This window comes from Astyanax mexicanus, chromosome 18 (genome assembly GCF_023375975.1).
Source record: "Astyanax mexicanus isolate ESR-SI-001 chromosome 18, AstMex3_surface, whole genome shotgun sequence".
Classification (NCBI taxonomy): domain Eukaryota; kingdom Metazoa; phylum Chordata; class Actinopteri; order Characiformes; family Acestrorhamphidae; genus Astyanax; species Astyanax mexicanus.
The window spans coordinates 19,253,005-19,270,949 of NC_064425.1; the positions used below are offsets into that span (position 1 = coordinate 19,253,005).

The following is a 17,945-nucleotide window of genomic DNA, read 5'->3' on the forward strand; positions in this document are numbered from 1 at the left end:
AAAAGAGGAGGGTGAAATGTTGTGTTATGAGGTATTGATAATAGCGTTGTGGTTATTTTCTGTAATTGCCTTTTTCCCCAAAGGGACGGCACAGAAAAGGTGAAAAATCAGGAAACAATTGCACTGCGTTTTCCAAACCCTAATTAACAGCATACAGTCTGCATGCTTCACCGCTCTGCTCCTCTAGCTTTGGAAAAATCCTGTCAGCTACACCTCATTCTTTCATTTTAATTACTTTATTAGAAGTTACTTCATAAAAAAAAGTTATTAGGTTAATAATTAATGGTAACCTTTACATCTGTGAATTTTATTGCATGCATACGTAAATTCATTTTTATTTTTTCTTACAGACTCCTTTTTCAAATATTATATGTAATGCTTTTTTAAGCTGTTCCATATCTATAATTCTTTATTACTCAAAATAAATCTTTAGTTTGTCATTTTCTTTCTTGAATTTAGTCAAGGCAGTTTTTCACAACTCTTTTCTTATAACTTTTTTACCACTTCCACCACACTTAATTTTCTCACATCCTCAAATCTTGCTGGATCTTGTTTTCTGTCTGGGACAAGGGTGTTTGGCTTTAAACAGATCTGATGAATTTTGCGTCAAAGTTTCATCTAAAGCCGAACGCCAAGAAACCCAATGTCTCGCATTGTAATTTCAGCAACAACAACAATGTCAAGGAAGAATAAAATAAATAAATGAGTTCTGGCAGCTCCCTCAGGCACAGTTTTGCTGGGGCCTGTGCAGATCGTGCTCAGTCTTTTACAGTTTTTAACCCCGTGTTGGAGGGGTCTCTCGCAGCCAGTATGGTTCTCGTTAGGTCTAATTCATTCGGACTCTTGGCAGTAAACTTCACGTAATCGTTCACGTAATGCTCCGTGTGAACATAAAATCTGAATGTAAACGTCCTGTGGTATCACCTAAAATCTTTTTCTTTTTTTTGTTGTTCTGCAGCTGGACTCTATAGGCTATTGTCCTACGTCAGCTTGCTGAAGTGGGGTAGAAGAGCTCCAACTCCGGCTCCCAGCACTCTCTCGGTCTGTCTCCTGACCTTTAGCCAGGAAACATCTCCCCCAGTCGCAGCCCCCTTTTCTCCTGAGTCTGGGTCACCACATGGGCGCCATATCAGTGATTGCCGGAGGACCTCCATCTCAGTCAGTGTCTCACCCCTAACCCTCGCCTCCGTCATCATCATGGAGATGAACCAGCTCTTGACAATGAACCAGGAGGACCGCAACAACAAGGACAAAGCCGAGGGGGGGCAGGAGAACGGACGGCTGGTGGCCGAAAAGGGGCAGAAGGTGAGCTCGGGGACGGGACAGGTGTCTAACGGTTACCCCAGCACGTCCCCTCAGAGTCCCAGGGAGGGCGGTGGAGCTGGAGGTGCCCCCGGAGGCTTCCGGACACTGGTGGTCCAGCAGACCAGCCTGGACCCACCCCGTGAGACCTGGAGCAAGAAAATGGACTTCCTCCTCTCGGTCATCGGTTATGCCGTAGACCTGGGCAACGTGTGGCGATTCCCCTACATCTGCTACCAGAATGGAGGAGGTGAGGCTCAGAGGGAAAAGTTTGTGAACTTGAAGTGAGTTTTGTGAACTTTAGACGTGAAGAATGAATGGGATTGAAGCAGAAATCTGCTGGCACATCTTGAACATATGTAACTGTTTCACATATGACACTCTTCCTATTGTGTTACAGAGCGCCAGTTGACAGGAAAAGCCAAGGGCAAAGGGAAGACAAAGCACAAAGGCTTTAATGTCTCCAACAACTTGTCAGAAAGATTTGTTTTTCTTCTCTGATACATGATCAATTGGATTCTGTGTGCTTAGATAGAACAAACAGACAGTGTGTTTGTACAGGGAACTCCGCTCCACTCTCTCCGCTTTGTACTCGACTGCTCTCCTCCTCACACCAAACAAGCTTTAGCCTCCTTCCTTTTGAATTTGAAATAATAAAATCTTTGTAATTTCCTGTTTCACCAAGCAAACCAGGGGGGGTTGTGGAGGGGCGCTCAGTGAGAGATAGAGCAGCTCGGGACATCCTTGCTACTAGCGGCACTATTAATTGTGGCTTTCATGAGAGGAACTTCAATCTCTTTCTTATTGTTTAATAACGTGGCTCGCAGATACTCAATCAAGCGCTATCTTCACACTCATGTCAAAAAGCACACAAATAAAGCTCTAATCAAAGACTTGGGTTGGGCTTGTCTGAACTGGCGCTGCCTTCAACCCTCATCACTCTTTGCTTTGGCACTGCAAGATGTACGAACATGTGTACTGGGGTATTTTGTGTTTAACCACAAAATCAAATGCATTTTTTGTTGTAAAGAAAAAAATGGACATGTTAATACTAAAATGATGAAGTTTGGGGGGTTGGGATTTTCTCTTGTTTTTTTAAACCCGCCTGCATGCTCTTTTAAATGTGCCCTGTTCCGTTTCTTTACAGGGGCCTTCCTGCTTCCCTACCTGTTGATGGCTGTGTTTGGAGGGGTGCCTCTGTTCTACATGGAGCTGGCGCTGGGCCAGTTTCACCGCAGCGGTTGCATCTCCATCTGGAAGCACATCTGCCCCATCTTCAAGGGTAAGACTGACTGCCCTCTGATTCACAGGACGTGCTTCTGAGGGGGACAGCTTAAAGTGAATTTAGAGTAGTGTGGCATAAATGCAATACACAGCTTTCTCAGCTTAATATGAAAATAGTTGATTAGTGGATATAAGCTTAGTATCTACAGCTTTTTTGTTTTCACATCAGTTATTTATCAGAAAACTGATTTTGTAAATTACCCTAAATGAGTCTAAAACCAGATCAAGTTGTAAGGTGATCTTAGGCTCTGAAAACTATGAATAGAAAATAGGAAGTAGCCCAAATGTAAAAGAACTCCCAAATTCTGCAAAACATACAAAAAGTCAATGACAAGTCACATAATTCCATAAATCAGTTGTCATGGGTGGCCAGTGACTGGAAAGACCAGTCCTATGGATGGTCCAGTTATGACACACAGCTTTTCAGACATTGTTTTAGACATTCGAAACATTGTGTATTATAATGTGCTCGTCATGCTCGTCATCTATGTACTGCAGAAAACACATCCAATAAAAAATTCTAAATCACTGTAAAGATTAAATATTTAAGAGTTAGCTCTTGATTTTTCTTGTTTCTGTGTCGCTTACAATTATTGTAGCCTACATCCAAAGTGTCTTTGCATAAAAATATTGGATGAAATATTTATAACCCATTTTTCTTTTGCCAAAAGTTAATTGCAAAACATCTAAATAAAAATCCAGCTACTGTATGCTAGGGTTGCACAGTTACTGCTCTGGAGAAAAAATAAGAGACCACTTAAAAATGATGACCTCTGGAATATAATCAAGAGGAAGATCACAGAGATCACAGGCCATCAAACCAAAGCTTGAATTTTTGCACCAGGATTGGCATCTAAATTTTTAAAAAAGCAGTGTGTAAGACTGGTGGAGGAGAACATGCTAAAACTGTGATTAAAAACCAGGGTTATTCCACCAAATATTGATTTCTGAACTCTAAAAACTTTATGAATATAAACTTGTTTTCTTTGCATTATTTGAGGTCTAAAAGCTCTGCATCTTTTTAGTTATTTTAGCCATTTCTCATTATCTGCAAATAAATGCTCTAAATTACTAATTTTATTTGGAATTTGGGAGAAATGTTATATTTAATTTATAGAATAAAACAACAATGTTAATTTTACTCAAACATATACCTATAAATGGCAAAATCAGAGAAACTGATTCAGAAACTGAAGTGGTTATTTTTTTTCCAGAGCTGTATGTCAATAGTAAAGTCAAATACCCCCTAAAATAGTTGGTATAACCTGAAGTGTGATACCATTAGCATGTTACCATTAACATTCCTCAAATAAATTAAATCAGTTCACTGCAAGCAGAACAGTGAAAAAGTGATAAAGAAAAAAAAAGAAAGAAAGAAAGAATTAATGTAAATGTGTAAGTCTTCCTCTATGTGTGAGTGGTCCATAATATCATGCAAATCCACCACTTTACTTAGTAACAGCCCACAGCTGGTACATCTGAAACACTGTGCTTACCAAACTGTGGTGTCTGTTCAGTAACTGTACAAATATTCACACATTTATATTTTCCTTAACATTGGATTGGGTTAAAGAAAAAATGTTGAATGTCAACAGTTTTGTGTCTTAGCATTTGAGCTGTCTTTCCATTTGAAAATATATTAAATGCAACTTCTATCATTTTTGTGATTTCCAGCGAAATAAGTTGTTAAGAACGTGATCTACACGCATATAAATTTTAGTGCTATAAAAAAATTTGCATTTATCACTCGTTCCTTATAATCACTTGTAGAACTGAGCAGGCTATGATAAGCCACATTAACCTTTTTTTTTCTTTTGAAGTCAGAAAGGCAGGCATGGAATTGGCAGGTCACAGTGGGGCAATATGCACTGGACAGAAGGGGATGGGAAAAGTGAGATAGTTAATGTTCTCTCTCTCACATTCTCTGATTGACCTCTGTCCCAAAAACTTCTGTCCAGTGCCTACATGCCGCTTTGTTGATAGCCGTTGTGAGTTGGGCCCTCTGTTATGGAAATTGTCACATTTCCTTCTCAAAATGCCACCTGCTAAGGAACTTGGTTTGATGGGCAAAATTCCACTTGGTCCGTAAATGCCATCAGGCATCTCTCTCTGAAGCTGGTGTATGCTTGAAACAGAGTGAGGCATTTGCAAGAAGATGAGCTGCTTCTCATTTTTCTCATTTATCTTTGTAGGCATAGGCTTCGCCATCTGCATTATTGCACTGTATATCGCCTTCTACTACAACACCATCATGGCCTGGGCTCTCTACTACCTCCTGTCCTCCTTCCAGCCCACACTGCCCTGGACCACATGCAACAATGCCTGGAACACACCCAACTGCACCCACTACCTGTCCACCGACCTGAACGTCTCCTGGACCAACACCTCCATCTCACCTGCCGAGGAGTTCTATACGTAAGTGCATGTAAGTGCCAGGAGCCTAGAATTGGAGGCCAGAGAGCAAGGGAAGGTTGACTAGGACAGCACTTCGCAATCCTGCTCCTGGTTCCAGTGCCTGTGCCGTGCATGTTTTAGACTTTTGCTTGGTTTAACACACTTCAACTCAGTTTAAAGAGGTGAATCTTTGCCTGGAACTCCAGGATCAGAAATAGGATATACATTAATGAGGCTCTGAGTCTGAGAGAGCACAATTGTCCTTGCTCTCTCTGGGTGGATAGATTGTGCCTTCTCCTCAAATCCCTCCTAATTTCAAGTTGTCAGCACAGGCATCTGTTAGCTGATATATCAGAGCTGGGGAGGTGCGCTTTCCTCCAAGTGCGCTGACTTGGCTGACCATTGGTTTTAGGTGGTGAAGATAGGATTATTGTTAGTATTAGGGGGAGTTTATAATAACAGGCATCGTGTAATTGGCCATCCAAATTTGGAAAAAAATGGGGTAATGTTAGAAACAAAACTTAAAACAAAGAAAAAAAATAGCGACATCGATGAGACAATCTGAGAAGTGCCATTTGACAATGGCCTGTTTTTTGATCTCTTTATCTGGTGAAATAAAGCATGAGCGTCTATTTTTTTATTCACATCTGCTGCTTTAGGGGAGATTTGCTGAGGTTTAGGCTTGTTTAAACTAGAGAGCCAAAGAGCCCTTCTTGCTCTGTCTGCCGCTGGAATTTCCTGTTTTCCATATAAATCTGTTTCTTTTTGTCTGCGAGTGTCCGCCGTGTGAGTTTAACCCCTCTCTCATCACCCCTTCTCTCAGCATTCCAATTCACCTTCAGCTTCCAGGTTCCTTGCCTTTACTGATTTGGCACAATGTTGCTCTTTGTTCCTTCACCAGTGTAGAACACTTTAGAACACTCTTCCCATCTATTCTCTATTTCACTTTCCATACGTTCATCTCATTTATCTTTCTCCTCTCTTTTCCTACCTCTTTTAGACGGCAGGTGTTGCAGGTGCACCTGTCCCCAGGTCTTCATCAGTTGGGTGCGGTTAGCTGGCAGCTGGCCCTCTGTCTGCTCTTCATCTTCACTATCGTCTATTTCAGCATCTGGAAAGGGGTTAAGACCTCTGGCAAGGTATGGAGATAGAGAGAGCAGTTGACTGGAGGAAAAAACTTGGAGAACTTTCCTAACTTGCGCTTTTCTCTGGCAGGTAGTATGGGTGACGGCTACTTTCCCGTACTTGGTACTGCTGATCTTGTTGGTGCGAGGGGCCACCTTACCTGGTGCATGGAGAGGGGTGGTCTTCTATCTGCAGCCTGACTGGGATAAACTCCTGAGCACCACGGTAAGTGCTTAACTATTTAATTATTTAATTATTATTACATTTTTGTCAATTTGTTTTGTCATTGTGCAAAAGATTGCCACTTACATCTATACTGTATCACTGATCACTGTTTGGCTCCATCTGTCTTTGTGTTAGGTTTGGATTGATGCAGCGGCCCAGATCTTCTTCTCTTTAGGCCCAGGCTTTGGTGTGCTTCTGGCCTTTGCCAGCTACAACCCCTTTCACAACAACTGCTACAAGTACGAGCGAGGCCTTCAGCATTAGCTTTTTAAAAAAATGCCATCTTTTTGACCCATCAGCAACGTTACACATGGCACTGCCATGTCTAAATCTGCCATTTCACTGAATACATAAATTAGATTTAACTGTATACATATGTATTGTATACATTCATTAAAAGTATATGCTCCTATTTGAGTTTAATATGTTTTATATTTTTATATATGTTTAAAATCTTTATCCTCTTTCCGGATGTTGCAGAGATGCGTTGGTGACGAGCTCGGTGAACTGTTTGACCAGCTTCGTATCAGGCTTTGTGATCTTCACTGTGCTGGGCTACATGGCTGAGATGCGGCAGCAGGGGGTGGAGACAGTAGCGAAGGATGCAGGTGAGAACTATGACATCACTGTTGGAGGAAAATGCTGCACTACATTGTAGCTTTTTACAGGCCAAGTGTTCATATAGTGTAAAGGCCAAAAATAAGTATTAAATACTCTGTCATAGGATAGTAGAATGTAAACTTATGAAGAATTGTTATCTCAGGGAACAACTTGTGAACTCCAAAGTCCTATATAAGTTGTAAGGTGGCCTCTTGTAAGTGAGGCTGAGCACTGGCCAATGTGGTCATGGAATCATCACATGAGTTGAAGCGAGGCCTGGTAATGGGTGTCATATTTGAAGTTCTTGAGGCATTTATCATTCCTCATTCCACAGTGTCACATCATAGACAGCATTACCACCCACAGTGGACAGTGCAGTGAGTGGTAATGATTGTGATTGTGACTGTGACTGTGTTTGTTCCAGGATTCCAGGAAATGACTGCACAAAGTGAACTACTAAAGAGCAATTTCTTATATGTGTAACATATAGTAATTAAAATCTGATTCTCATTTTTATTTAAAAATCTACACTAAAGACTTGTGATTTACTACTACTTGTTTTATTTACCCATCCTTGTTTTATAGGCCCCAGTCTGCTCTTCATCATCTACGCTGAGGCCATCGCTAACATGCCAGCTGCAACCTTCTTCGCTATCATCTTCTTCCTCATGATCATCATGCTGGGATTGGACAGTACGGTCAGTCTCTCCCTCTCGCTCTCTCTCTGTTTCACTCTAGCTAATCAACTCTTATTACCAAGCTTAATAAAAGTGTGGGGAGCACTAAGCAGGTTCAGCTTATCAGCTAAGGGCACAGTGGGTGGTATTCTGAGCCTGAGCCCTTTTGTTTGCATCCTTTGCTGCTCTTTTGCTGTTGGCCGCTCAGCCGTCAGAGGTGTGAACCTCGTAGATGCCTCTTTCCGATAGCATCCCACTCAGTCTGCAAGCAGTTCCTATTGTAAACAGCCGGAAAGACAGCATGTGCTTATCACGACGTGCTAATGAGATTATGGGTAGGTCTGTTTTTTGTTCCAGAGCGCACTGGGCTGTCTCTGTGAATGTAAAGGTTATATTTAAGCACAGTGTCGTGCCTGTATTGTGTAATTGACTTCTTCCCGCTTCATCAGCTTCTTTCAATCTTGGCCTGCAGTTCGCAGGGCTGGAAGGAGTGATCACTGCCATGTTGGACGAGTTCCCTCACCTGCTGGCCCGGAGGAGGGAGTTGTTTGTGCTGGGTCTGGTGTGTGTCTGTTACCTGGGAGCTCTGTCCACACTCACCTATGTAAGTCCTCTCTCAGTTCATCTGCTTGCAACAATTAATTGATAATATTTTCTTAATAAGATCATCAAGAAAAACGTCCTCAATTTTGGTATTAGCAAAGAAAATCTGTAAAAGATTAGCCTTGAATACTGTATTATACAATATTAGTTGTACAAGGTGAGTGAAAATTCACACGACCCCCTTTTATTGCCCTTTGGACTCATCATGCATATTTAGGAATAAATATAATATGCTTAAATGTTGAATATCCTAAAAACAAGCCTAATAGAAATGTTTTTTTATACATATTAGGTCTTGTGAATTCTTTCTGAAGCTGTTATGAATGGAAAATGTTTGTCCCTTTAGTTAAAATGGTTCAAAATCATTCATGGAACTAATATATACTGTTTATAAGTATCTGTCTTATAAACCCATTGTAACACTGTTATAACAGTGTAATAATAGTTTTATAAATGAAGCAACTGTATCTTTTTGGTTCAGATTTCTTCATGAAGTTGAAAAACAAACTTCTTAACAAGCACTGTCCTAGTGACACTGCTAAGAGAGACTCATTATATTTACACACATTGAACTTTTGATTAGAATTTCTTTTATTTAGAAATAAAAATAGTATATTAAATATCTGTTATGTGTTGATACAATGCAATTTAATGTCAGTATTGACATATCATTAAAAATGTAAAAGTATTGCTTTATAAATACATTATTTAATGCATATGAATGTGTTACAAAACCTTTATGTAGGAAGCCATCAAATAAAGTGTTACGGAAAATGTAACTGCATGCATAATACTGCATATATTATGTTTAAAGTATGTTTACATTACAAGCAACATTAATCAATTCAGATGTTTGCTCTGATCGGATTTGTCGATCAGGATGTTTATCTGATTTCATTGTGCCAACTCCTCACCAGAATTTGCCTAACTTTAGTTCTGTGGTTTGTTGTAAAAGAAAACGTTTTTAATGAAAATAATTTTTCCTAATTTATAAATAGTATTTTTTCTGTATATGAATCCGAACGTCTAGAACCGCATATGATTCAAATCCAATATTAGGAAATATTGTAGATGTGCAGATATCTGATCTGATTTTTACCAAAATACCTGCCTGATTACTTTTATTAAATATATAAACTTGAATTGTGAAATATTTGAAATATAGAGTTACAAATACAGTACAAAGAATACACTTCCAGTATCAGCATGTGTTCCTAACAGACATCCTGTTGATCTGTTTTAGAATGCATTTTGCAAATTTGTTTAACCTAATTTGAAGCTTGTGATGTGCACGCCTTGCTGATACTGATGACATGTTGCTGTAGGGAGGAGCGTTTGTGGTGAAGCTGTTTGAGGAGTATGCAACAGGCCCTGCTGTCATCACTGTCGTCTTCCTGGAGGTCATCGCTGTCTCCTGGTTTTATGGTAAATCCTTAAGCACCACTGAGTTACAGAACGTTCTCTTAGATATACAGTCATAGTACACTTGTCTACTATTATACATCTGGTCTCATTGCGAGTGTGCGTGTGTGTGCGTGCGTGTGTGTGCGTGTGTGTGCGTGTGTGTGCGTGTGTGTGCGTGTGTGTGTGTGTGTGTGTATACAGGGACGAAGCGTTTCTGCAGTGATGTGCAGTTGATGCTTGGCTTTTCCCCTGGCCTGTTCTGGAGGGTGTGCTGGGTGGCCATCTGCCCCTGCTTCCTACTGGTCAGTCTCTCCATCACACCAAAAACCTAAATAAACTCCTGTTTCTAACCAACCTTGTTATTTAGACATGACACCATGGTAAAATATATTCAAAAGACATTAAGAAAATAAGGGGGCAGTTTCCTGGACATTAATTGAACCTAGTATTGGACTAAACTGCAATGCCAGTGCTGGATTAACATTGGAAACGCTTATAAAGCTAGACTTTATGACAACCTGTTGTTCCCTAATTATCCCTTCAACTGATGATTCTTTAAAGTCAAGATAAGTTAAGACAACATTTTCTTCTTTTGGTTGGTTACTAATGCTTGTGTGGACACGGTTTGCCCTATGAATAACTTTCCAGTGACCAGATAAACTCTTGACCAGCATGGTGGTTGGCCCTATGCTGGTCAATTGCTGTTTAACCAGCTGGCTTACAAGTATAGGATATGTTTTCCCTGGATGACCAACTTAAACTGTCTGAAAGCTGGTCCCTTAAACAGGGTAAAATAAATAAATAAAAATAAAGACCAACTAGCATAACCTTAATAACTCTAGCTCTTTTCTTTCTCTCACTCTCTCTCTCACTCTCTCTCTCTCTCTCTCACTCACACACACTCTCTCTTTCTCTCTCTCTGACAGTTTGTCATCTGTTTGTTATTTTCTCACACTGTTGTGTTTAGGTGTGTATGACTGTCTGGCTGGTAGTCTTACAGGGATGTCAGTCAAGCGTGTTCATTGGAATATTAGGACACACCCACACTGTTTTCAGGTCTAATCTGCATAAAAGTTTCATAAAAACTTTTGCTAGGTGTCTATTACAACAGTCCATTACAACAGCATTATGCAAACATTTAAAAAAAAATTACACTTAATTTTTATTTTTCATTTTAGTTTTTTATTTTATTATAAAAGAAACAATTATAAAAAACAATTAACCAATAAAAAAATAGTTGGTTTGCCACATACTGTATGTAGCAAATGTTGAATGCATGTCATTGTTTTTTTTTTTTATTTAAATTATGGTCAGAGACATAATTTGGCCGCACACTAAAGATTAGTCAAATATAGATCATGGTGAAAAAAAATAATTAAAGGGTCAAAATCAGGTTGTTATTACAAAACGGCTTCAAAGATACATTTTAGCACTTTTATTTTTTAAATTGTGAGGGGTATGCTACAGCTTTACAAAATTTGATTATTAATAATAATAATAACATGTTTTTTATAATATCTGTATTCTGTACCTGATATTTCTTGTTAGTTCATTATTGGCAGTTTCCTGGCCTTCCCTCCTGAGGTGAAGCTGTTTGACTACGTGTACCCGTTCTGGACCACTGTTCTGGGTTACTGCATTGGTGTGTCCTCTTTCATCTGTGTGCCTTCCTACATGGTCTACCACCTGCTCACCACCAAAGGGACCTTCAAACAGGTGAGCCAGATCCTGAGCCAGAAACAACAGTGTCTAATCCCATCTGTCACACTACGCAAGCAGGCGCACATGAGATAAATAAGAGAAGCAGATAAACTCGCTCAGCGCAGACACGCTCGTGGCTTTGGTCACGTTATCAGGTCAGTCTGCCTGAGATGCGAAAACGGACGTCAGTACGGTCCAGATGCCACCATCGTCCTGCTTCATGTCTGGCTTGCTTTGATGGAGCTGTCAGCCAGGGACAGGGGGGCCATATGTTTGCATCTGCATTAAACACACAATGGTGCTGAGAGCTGGTGTCAGCTGGCCTGTGTGTTCTGTGTTATAGCTGTTTACCAGGCGGTGAGGACAGACACTCACAGTGTGGAGCGAGGTCAGCGAGTAGCTGCCTAACTCTAACTCATGCGGCTTTATGAACTCAATAAAGAGATGCCAGCTTACATGCGCTACTATTTAATGCCAGTCAGTCTATGCTAGGTGTCCAAACAGTGTTTTTAAAATAGGTGCAACTTTAATCTTGTTCTTGTGTGGTAAAGTATAATTTATTTATACACTGAAACATACATTTAGCCTATTTACATTTACAAATTTAGTGTTATACTTTCTTTACGTACAAAATAACTACTAAATTTAATTATACAGCTCTGAAAAAGAGACACTTAGAAATTATGAGTTTCTTTAAATTTAACAAATTAAAAACCTCTGGAACATAATCAAGAGGAAGATGATCACAAGCTAAGCTGAAAGCAAGCGGAACTGCTTGAATTTTTGCACCAGGAGTGGCATAAAGTTATCCAAAAGCAGTGTGTAAGACTGGTGGAGAAGAACATGCCAAGATGCCTGAAAACTGTGATTAAAAACCAGGGTTGTTGCAACAAATATTGATTTCCATATACTTAAAACTTAATGAATATGAACTTTTTTCTTTGCATTATTTGTGGTCTAAAAGGTCTGCATCTGTTTTTGTTATTTCAGCCATTTCTCATTTTTTGCAAATAAATGCTCTAAATGACAATATTTTTATTTGGAATTTGGAAGAAATGTTAATTTTACTCAAACATATACCTATAAAAAGCAAAAATTAGAGAAATTAATTTAGAAATGTAATGTGATGTGGTCTCTTAATTTTTCCAGAGCTGTATTACCCCCTGTAACTAAGGTATAAAATATCTAACATACTGTTGATATTGGAATATTGTATAATTAAAAACATGGCAAAGCTTTTTGCTAGGTAACTTTTTATTGGTTTTGGTTTAGAGTTTATAAATTATATTTACATAAAATAAAAAATCCCCTTCTATTCCCCGGGTGTGTTAATAGAAATACAGGCAAAATAAACAGCCTAATATAAAAAGACTACATTATAAAAAAAACAGGGTACACAATCAAACAAATGTGCACTTGGTATTCTCTGAAGTCCATCTAAATAACCTATATATCGTTGATCAAAACAGTTGATCAAATAAAGTTTTATCTGGGGAGTTGTGGAAATGTAACTATTACTTTCTCAGTGATTTTAGTCCTGTCTGAATGTGCCATGTCAATTGTTTTTACATTGTAAAGATTCTGAAGCCTTTTACCTGTAAAACTCAAAACTGTAAACTCCTTAAAGGTGCAACACTTTTTGCAGCTTTAGGCAAGTGGTTGTGTAGCATAGCATATAATGTGCTAATAACTAACTCAACTAAAAATATGATACACTTTTTTGGAGGTCACACCAGTGTGTAAATTAAGTAGCCACTCCCATTTTAGTCATTTATGTTGAGATATCTTATCCTATGTGAATTGTTCATAAATGTTATACATGTCCTGTAGCTAAAATACATTATCCACCTTCCCATGTAAAACTAATTCCATATAAATAGGGCTTTAAAAGAACTTCAAATCAAATGTAAATGGCTTTCTTCTGGCTATTGTAATCAGTATACAGTTATCTAATACTGTAGTGCACCACTGTAGCACTGCACAACAACCCACTGAAACTTATAAACAATGTCCTCGGCTAAGTGATTTTAAACTGTTCTTTGCCTTAGTTGCTTAGTGACCCATTTTGGCTAAATGTAGCTTTCTTTGGCTGAAAAGTGGTTCAATTCAAAAGGTTTTTCTCCTCCACAAACTCTATTCAAAGTATTAAATGTTTGTTGACCAATCTGAGCCTGGGCAGCCCAGTGGAGAGCGCTGTTTTAGTTTTATTGCACAAAAGGAAAGGTGACTCAGATCTTACAGAATGCACTCCTAATGATTTAGCAGACTGAGAAAATACAATGCAGTCGTATGCAGGAGAGAACTGTGGGAGTCTTTGGAGATTCCTCTGCATCTCATGATTACTCTGTGCTTCTGGCATTCCGGCTTCAGAGCAGCTTAGCTTGAGATTGCTGGGAGGAACAGGATTGTGAAATTTCTTGGTAATTTCTGGAATTCTTAATAAACTGATAAGATACTTATCAGACTCTAATCTCTGAAGTCTGGAATACGAGAATATGTTTTACTTGGAACTATGTTCATTTTTAGTTTAGTGAAGTTTAACAGAATATATACAACTTTAGAAGATGTCACGACACAAGCATGAAAGGAATAATATCTTGTATTTTTTTTGTCATACAATGTCCTTTTTCATCTCAACAGATGATATTTGTGTGGTTTTGTGCACCAAAAACAGCTAAATGCTGATATTTAAATCACTAGCCTATGTATCACTTCTGTCACATAAAAACTAACTGTGATATTTAATACTGTTTCTAAATATCAGTATTAATATATTAATGAATAAAATATTTTCTTGTTATGTACAAATATTAAATTACATAATTACACCTAAAACACACAGAAAACTCACTGTATTCCCTTATAAATCATTCAAGTACTACAATGCCATGTTCACCAATCACTTCCCATGTTTGCTGCAAGTGAAAATTATTTAGTGTTTTCATTTTTTAGCTGCAAAAATAGTTCACTGAATTGAATTTGAGTATTTTTATAAAAATAAATACTTATAGTTTACTTTTTCCGATTTTTCCATTACTTATAATTCACATTGCAATATTTAAGCCTCTTTTTAAAGCCTGAAAGAACCTAATTTACACATGTCTCAATTTTTATGTGGGCATGTGGGGATTTTTTTTTTTTTTATGAAAACATTCCCTCATATTAATATTAATGTAATATAAACTTTCTTATAACTCATCTATATTTATATCAGGTCTAGTACCACACTTTGGACATCACAGCACTTACCCCCTGTCCAAACACCTCCAGATTACAAATTTGGCATTTTGACACCTTTACCTTTTTCTTTTATCTTTTATTTTTTCACCATCACTGTCTGTGTTCTATAGTACCTACACTTATTTTACCTGTGTGCAGTGTTGTCTAAAAATGTGAACACTCCAGTAGATGAAGTGGTTTAAATGCCCATCCCTGGTGTGTACTGACTGTTTCCACCCCTCAGCGTCTGTTGAAGAGCATCACTCCAGAGCCGCCGGGCAGCGGCGGCCCACACAGGGACATCATCATCACCAACGCAGTGTGACCGGTGTCGGGGACCTCTTGCCCTCTGCTGGACATGTAGCACAACCGCAGAAGTGGGGACACCCTCCCCTCCCCTAAACACACACCTCTTCACCTGCCAAAGGAGTCTCCACCTGTACTGCTGCTGGGCTGGGCCTTCGCTTACAGCAACCTGGCTGCTTTGTTTCTGACCATTCCTAAATGTGGCGGTGTTCGTTGTTCATGTGAGTTAGTACCTGCCCATAAGCATACGTAGCTTCTCTCAAGATTGGAGTCTGGCAGCACAAAATACCATTTTGGGTGAATAACGATGCATAGTTCGCGAACTATATCACATACTTTATAGTACAGTATATAACTGTGTTTCAGGTGGATTATTACCCATTACCTATGATAAGAACACCATCGATTTTACCATAACTGACCTACATAACATTAATATTTGAAGTTAGATCAAGTGGATCTCACATGTATACATGTTTATGACACCAAAAATAGTTTGATATCACATTTATTGCTGTTATATTTCGAAAATATCCAAATACACCTTTGCAGCTGCTTATGGTTTGGGTTTGGAACTCCTACAAAAGAGAGAAAAAGAAAGAGTAAGGGAGAGAAAGTAAAAGGAGAGAGAGAGAAAGAGAGAGAGAGAGAGAATGCATTTTTGTGCTTTAAAGTAAGCTTTGGGAGGAAGCCTAAGAGAAGAGTTGTGCCTGATGTGGTTTGGTTTTTTATTGCACAGGTGTGAATGTGTTTGTTCACATTTGCGTTTTTGTATGTGTGTATGCATTTGTGCGTGTATGCGTTTGTGTGTGTGTGTGTGTGTGTGTGTGTGTTCATCTGTTTAACAGGCATTTCTAAGGAATGGCTATTATAGGGAGTGTCTCTACAGCTCTCTCTTTTTTCAGACTGTAACTGACACTGAGACGGCGGTGTGGAACGTGTGTGTAATGTTACCGTTACCAGAACACTATACCTGTATGACATATATTTATTTTCAAGCTTTTGTTCTGTAATGCATCCGTCTGTGTGTCTGTCTGTCTGTCTCAGTTATAAAACTAGACACCATGTGTTCCTCTGCCCCTCCTGCTTTGTGTTTCATATCATATGTGAATGACATATGTAGCAGAAAGCAAAAACTGATTTGCTTGACCAACATTCCCTCTCAAGGCATTTATTTTCTTATTGTTTTTCCTGAAAAAAAAACAAATAACTAACTCTGACTGAAAGTACAAGTATGTACATATCTGTTTTGTGAGTATTCGCTGTTCGTGTGTTGCAGTCCTGTGACGACCTGTTGACTTCTTTGAGTGGGAATATACAGGAGCCTGAGTGTTTGTGTGTATTTTCTGAAGTGTGTGTGTGTGTTTAAGTGTGTGTGAGAGCTGTAAGTCGAGGTAGAGAAGCCCAAAGCCATGGATAGTTCTGTCAGTGTGTGTGTAAGTGTGTGGAAATGTGTGTGGCTGTGTGTGTGTGTGTGTGTGTATGGGTGTGTATGCACGCGGATATGAATGAATGTATACTGTGTTGTGCTGTGTGCCTCGAACTAGTCCTCCTCTCCGGAATTTACGCTTCTATCAAAGTAACAAAAATCTCCTATTGTACTTTATAAAACCTATCTATGATCTATGTATGTCAACAAGACTGTTATAAGAAACCATATAGAATAAAGATATATAAATATATATATAAATATATATATATATATATGAATTATTAGAGAAATAAAATAAAAGTATATGTATTAATACTTGCTGTGTCATTGTTTTATTCTGTATTGACATACACTGGGATTAAAAAACACAATGGGGAGCAACACATAAAGGTGTGATTATCTAAATACAAATCAAAGAATTTTCAGCAATCAAATGTGTCAGATTTGTGAGGTTTATTTTAATACCTTATTATACAGATAAGTGCTTTGTAAATTCCTCATTTGAATATACTGTATTTATGAAAGCATTAATGGACATTCACGAAACATGACAGTGGGTAAGAAGATTTTTATTTCCACACATGAAAGCAGAGCACACAGATAATATATATATATATATATATATATATATATATATATATATATATATATATATATTTTTTTTTTTTTTTTTTTTTTTTTTTTTTTTTTTTTTTACAGACACATACCACCTAATCATGCTGCCCATGTACTCTTGTGCACACAGTGAGGGGTCTGATGATGTTTTCATTCACCCTGCTAAACAGTCCTGCCCACTATGACATTTAGTTTATTGATCACAAAATTCTAAACCTGCAAATACTTAAAATTAGGTTTGTAATGATTTGCTGCTGTGTAAATAGTCTGGTGTATTTGCTGTCAAATGAGTTTTTGTGAGTTTATCTTTCACTACATGTGATGGTATTAAACATTGATAGCTGTAGTTGAATAGTATTCCTTGTATATTTTTGTGATTTTTTGTCATATGTACATTTTTCACATTAACAAACATTTTAATATCAGACAAAAGATATTAGATTATTGTATTTCAGTTATTCTATGCAGAATTTTCTGGTAGAGAGCAGAATTCATGGTTTCATTAATTACAGTCCAGTCCCTGAAACAGCTGCTTTTTTCTTGTCAGTCCAAAGAATATTTTCTCAAAGTTCTGGGAATCATAAAGGTGTTTGTTGTTGTTGTTGTTTTTTTTGGTCAGCAGGTTTTTTTTTTGGCTTGGAACTCTCGCAAAGACATTTTTGCCCAGTCTCTTTCTTATTGTTGAATCATTAACACTGACTTTAACTGAGGCGAGTGAGACCTGCTGTTCTTTTTTCTTGGGGTTTGTTTGTGACCTCCTGGATGAGTTGTCCATGCCCTTTCAATTACTTTGTTTTTTTTATCTGTTCTTGAATTTGTTCAACCCAGTTCACTACCATTGCACTACACTATTTCATTTACACAATAAAAGATTTTAAAGCAGCATGTCCCTGAGTACAATAGCAAACCAGAATGAAACAAGCAAAATAGGAAAATATTTCATATGATCAATGACCAATATAGATACACTGAGGTTTCTCAACATTCTCAATCACCTATCCAAATCATTGAACTCAGATTCCAATCACTTTAATTGCCACAAATGTATAAAACAATAA

The 17,945-nt window shown here is 38.2% G+C and overlaps 1 protein-coding gene across 2 annotated transcripts in view; it reads left to right on the top strand.

Moving 5' to 3' along the window:
* slc6a4a (solute carrier family 6 member 4a) overlaps positions 1–16,050 on the top strand; it is a 29,814-nt gene extending 13,764 nt beyond the window's left edge. For both annotated transcript variants that reach the window (XM_007236821.4, XM_007236820.3), the window contains exons 2-14: positions 959–1,552; positions 2,450–2,584; positions 4,779–5,001; positions 5,981–6,119; positions 6,196–6,330; positions 6,466–6,569; positions 6,811–6,938; positions 7,516–7,628; positions 8,080–8,211; positions 9,536–9,635; positions 9,816–9,916; positions 11,163–11,330; positions 14,779–16,050. In XM_007236821.4, the coding sequence (XP_007236883.3) occupies positions 1,198–1,552; positions 2,450–2,584; positions 4,779–5,001; positions 5,981–6,119; positions 6,196–6,330; positions 6,466–6,569; positions 6,811–6,938; positions 7,516–7,628; positions 8,080–8,211; positions 9,536–9,635; positions 9,816–9,916; positions 11,163–11,330; positions 14,779–14,859 (1,914 nt within the window). In that variant the 5' untranslated portion in view covers positions 959–1,197 and the 3' untranslated portion in view covers positions 14,860–16,050. The remainder of the gene's footprint in view (positions 1–958; positions 1,553–2,449; positions 2,585–4,778; positions 5,002–5,980; positions 6,120–6,195; positions 6,331–6,465; positions 6,570–6,810; positions 6,939–7,515; positions 7,629–8,079; positions 8,212–9,535; positions 9,636–9,815; positions 9,917–11,162; positions 11,331–14,778) is intronic.
* Positions 16,051–17,945: the final 1,895 nt, after the last annotated feature.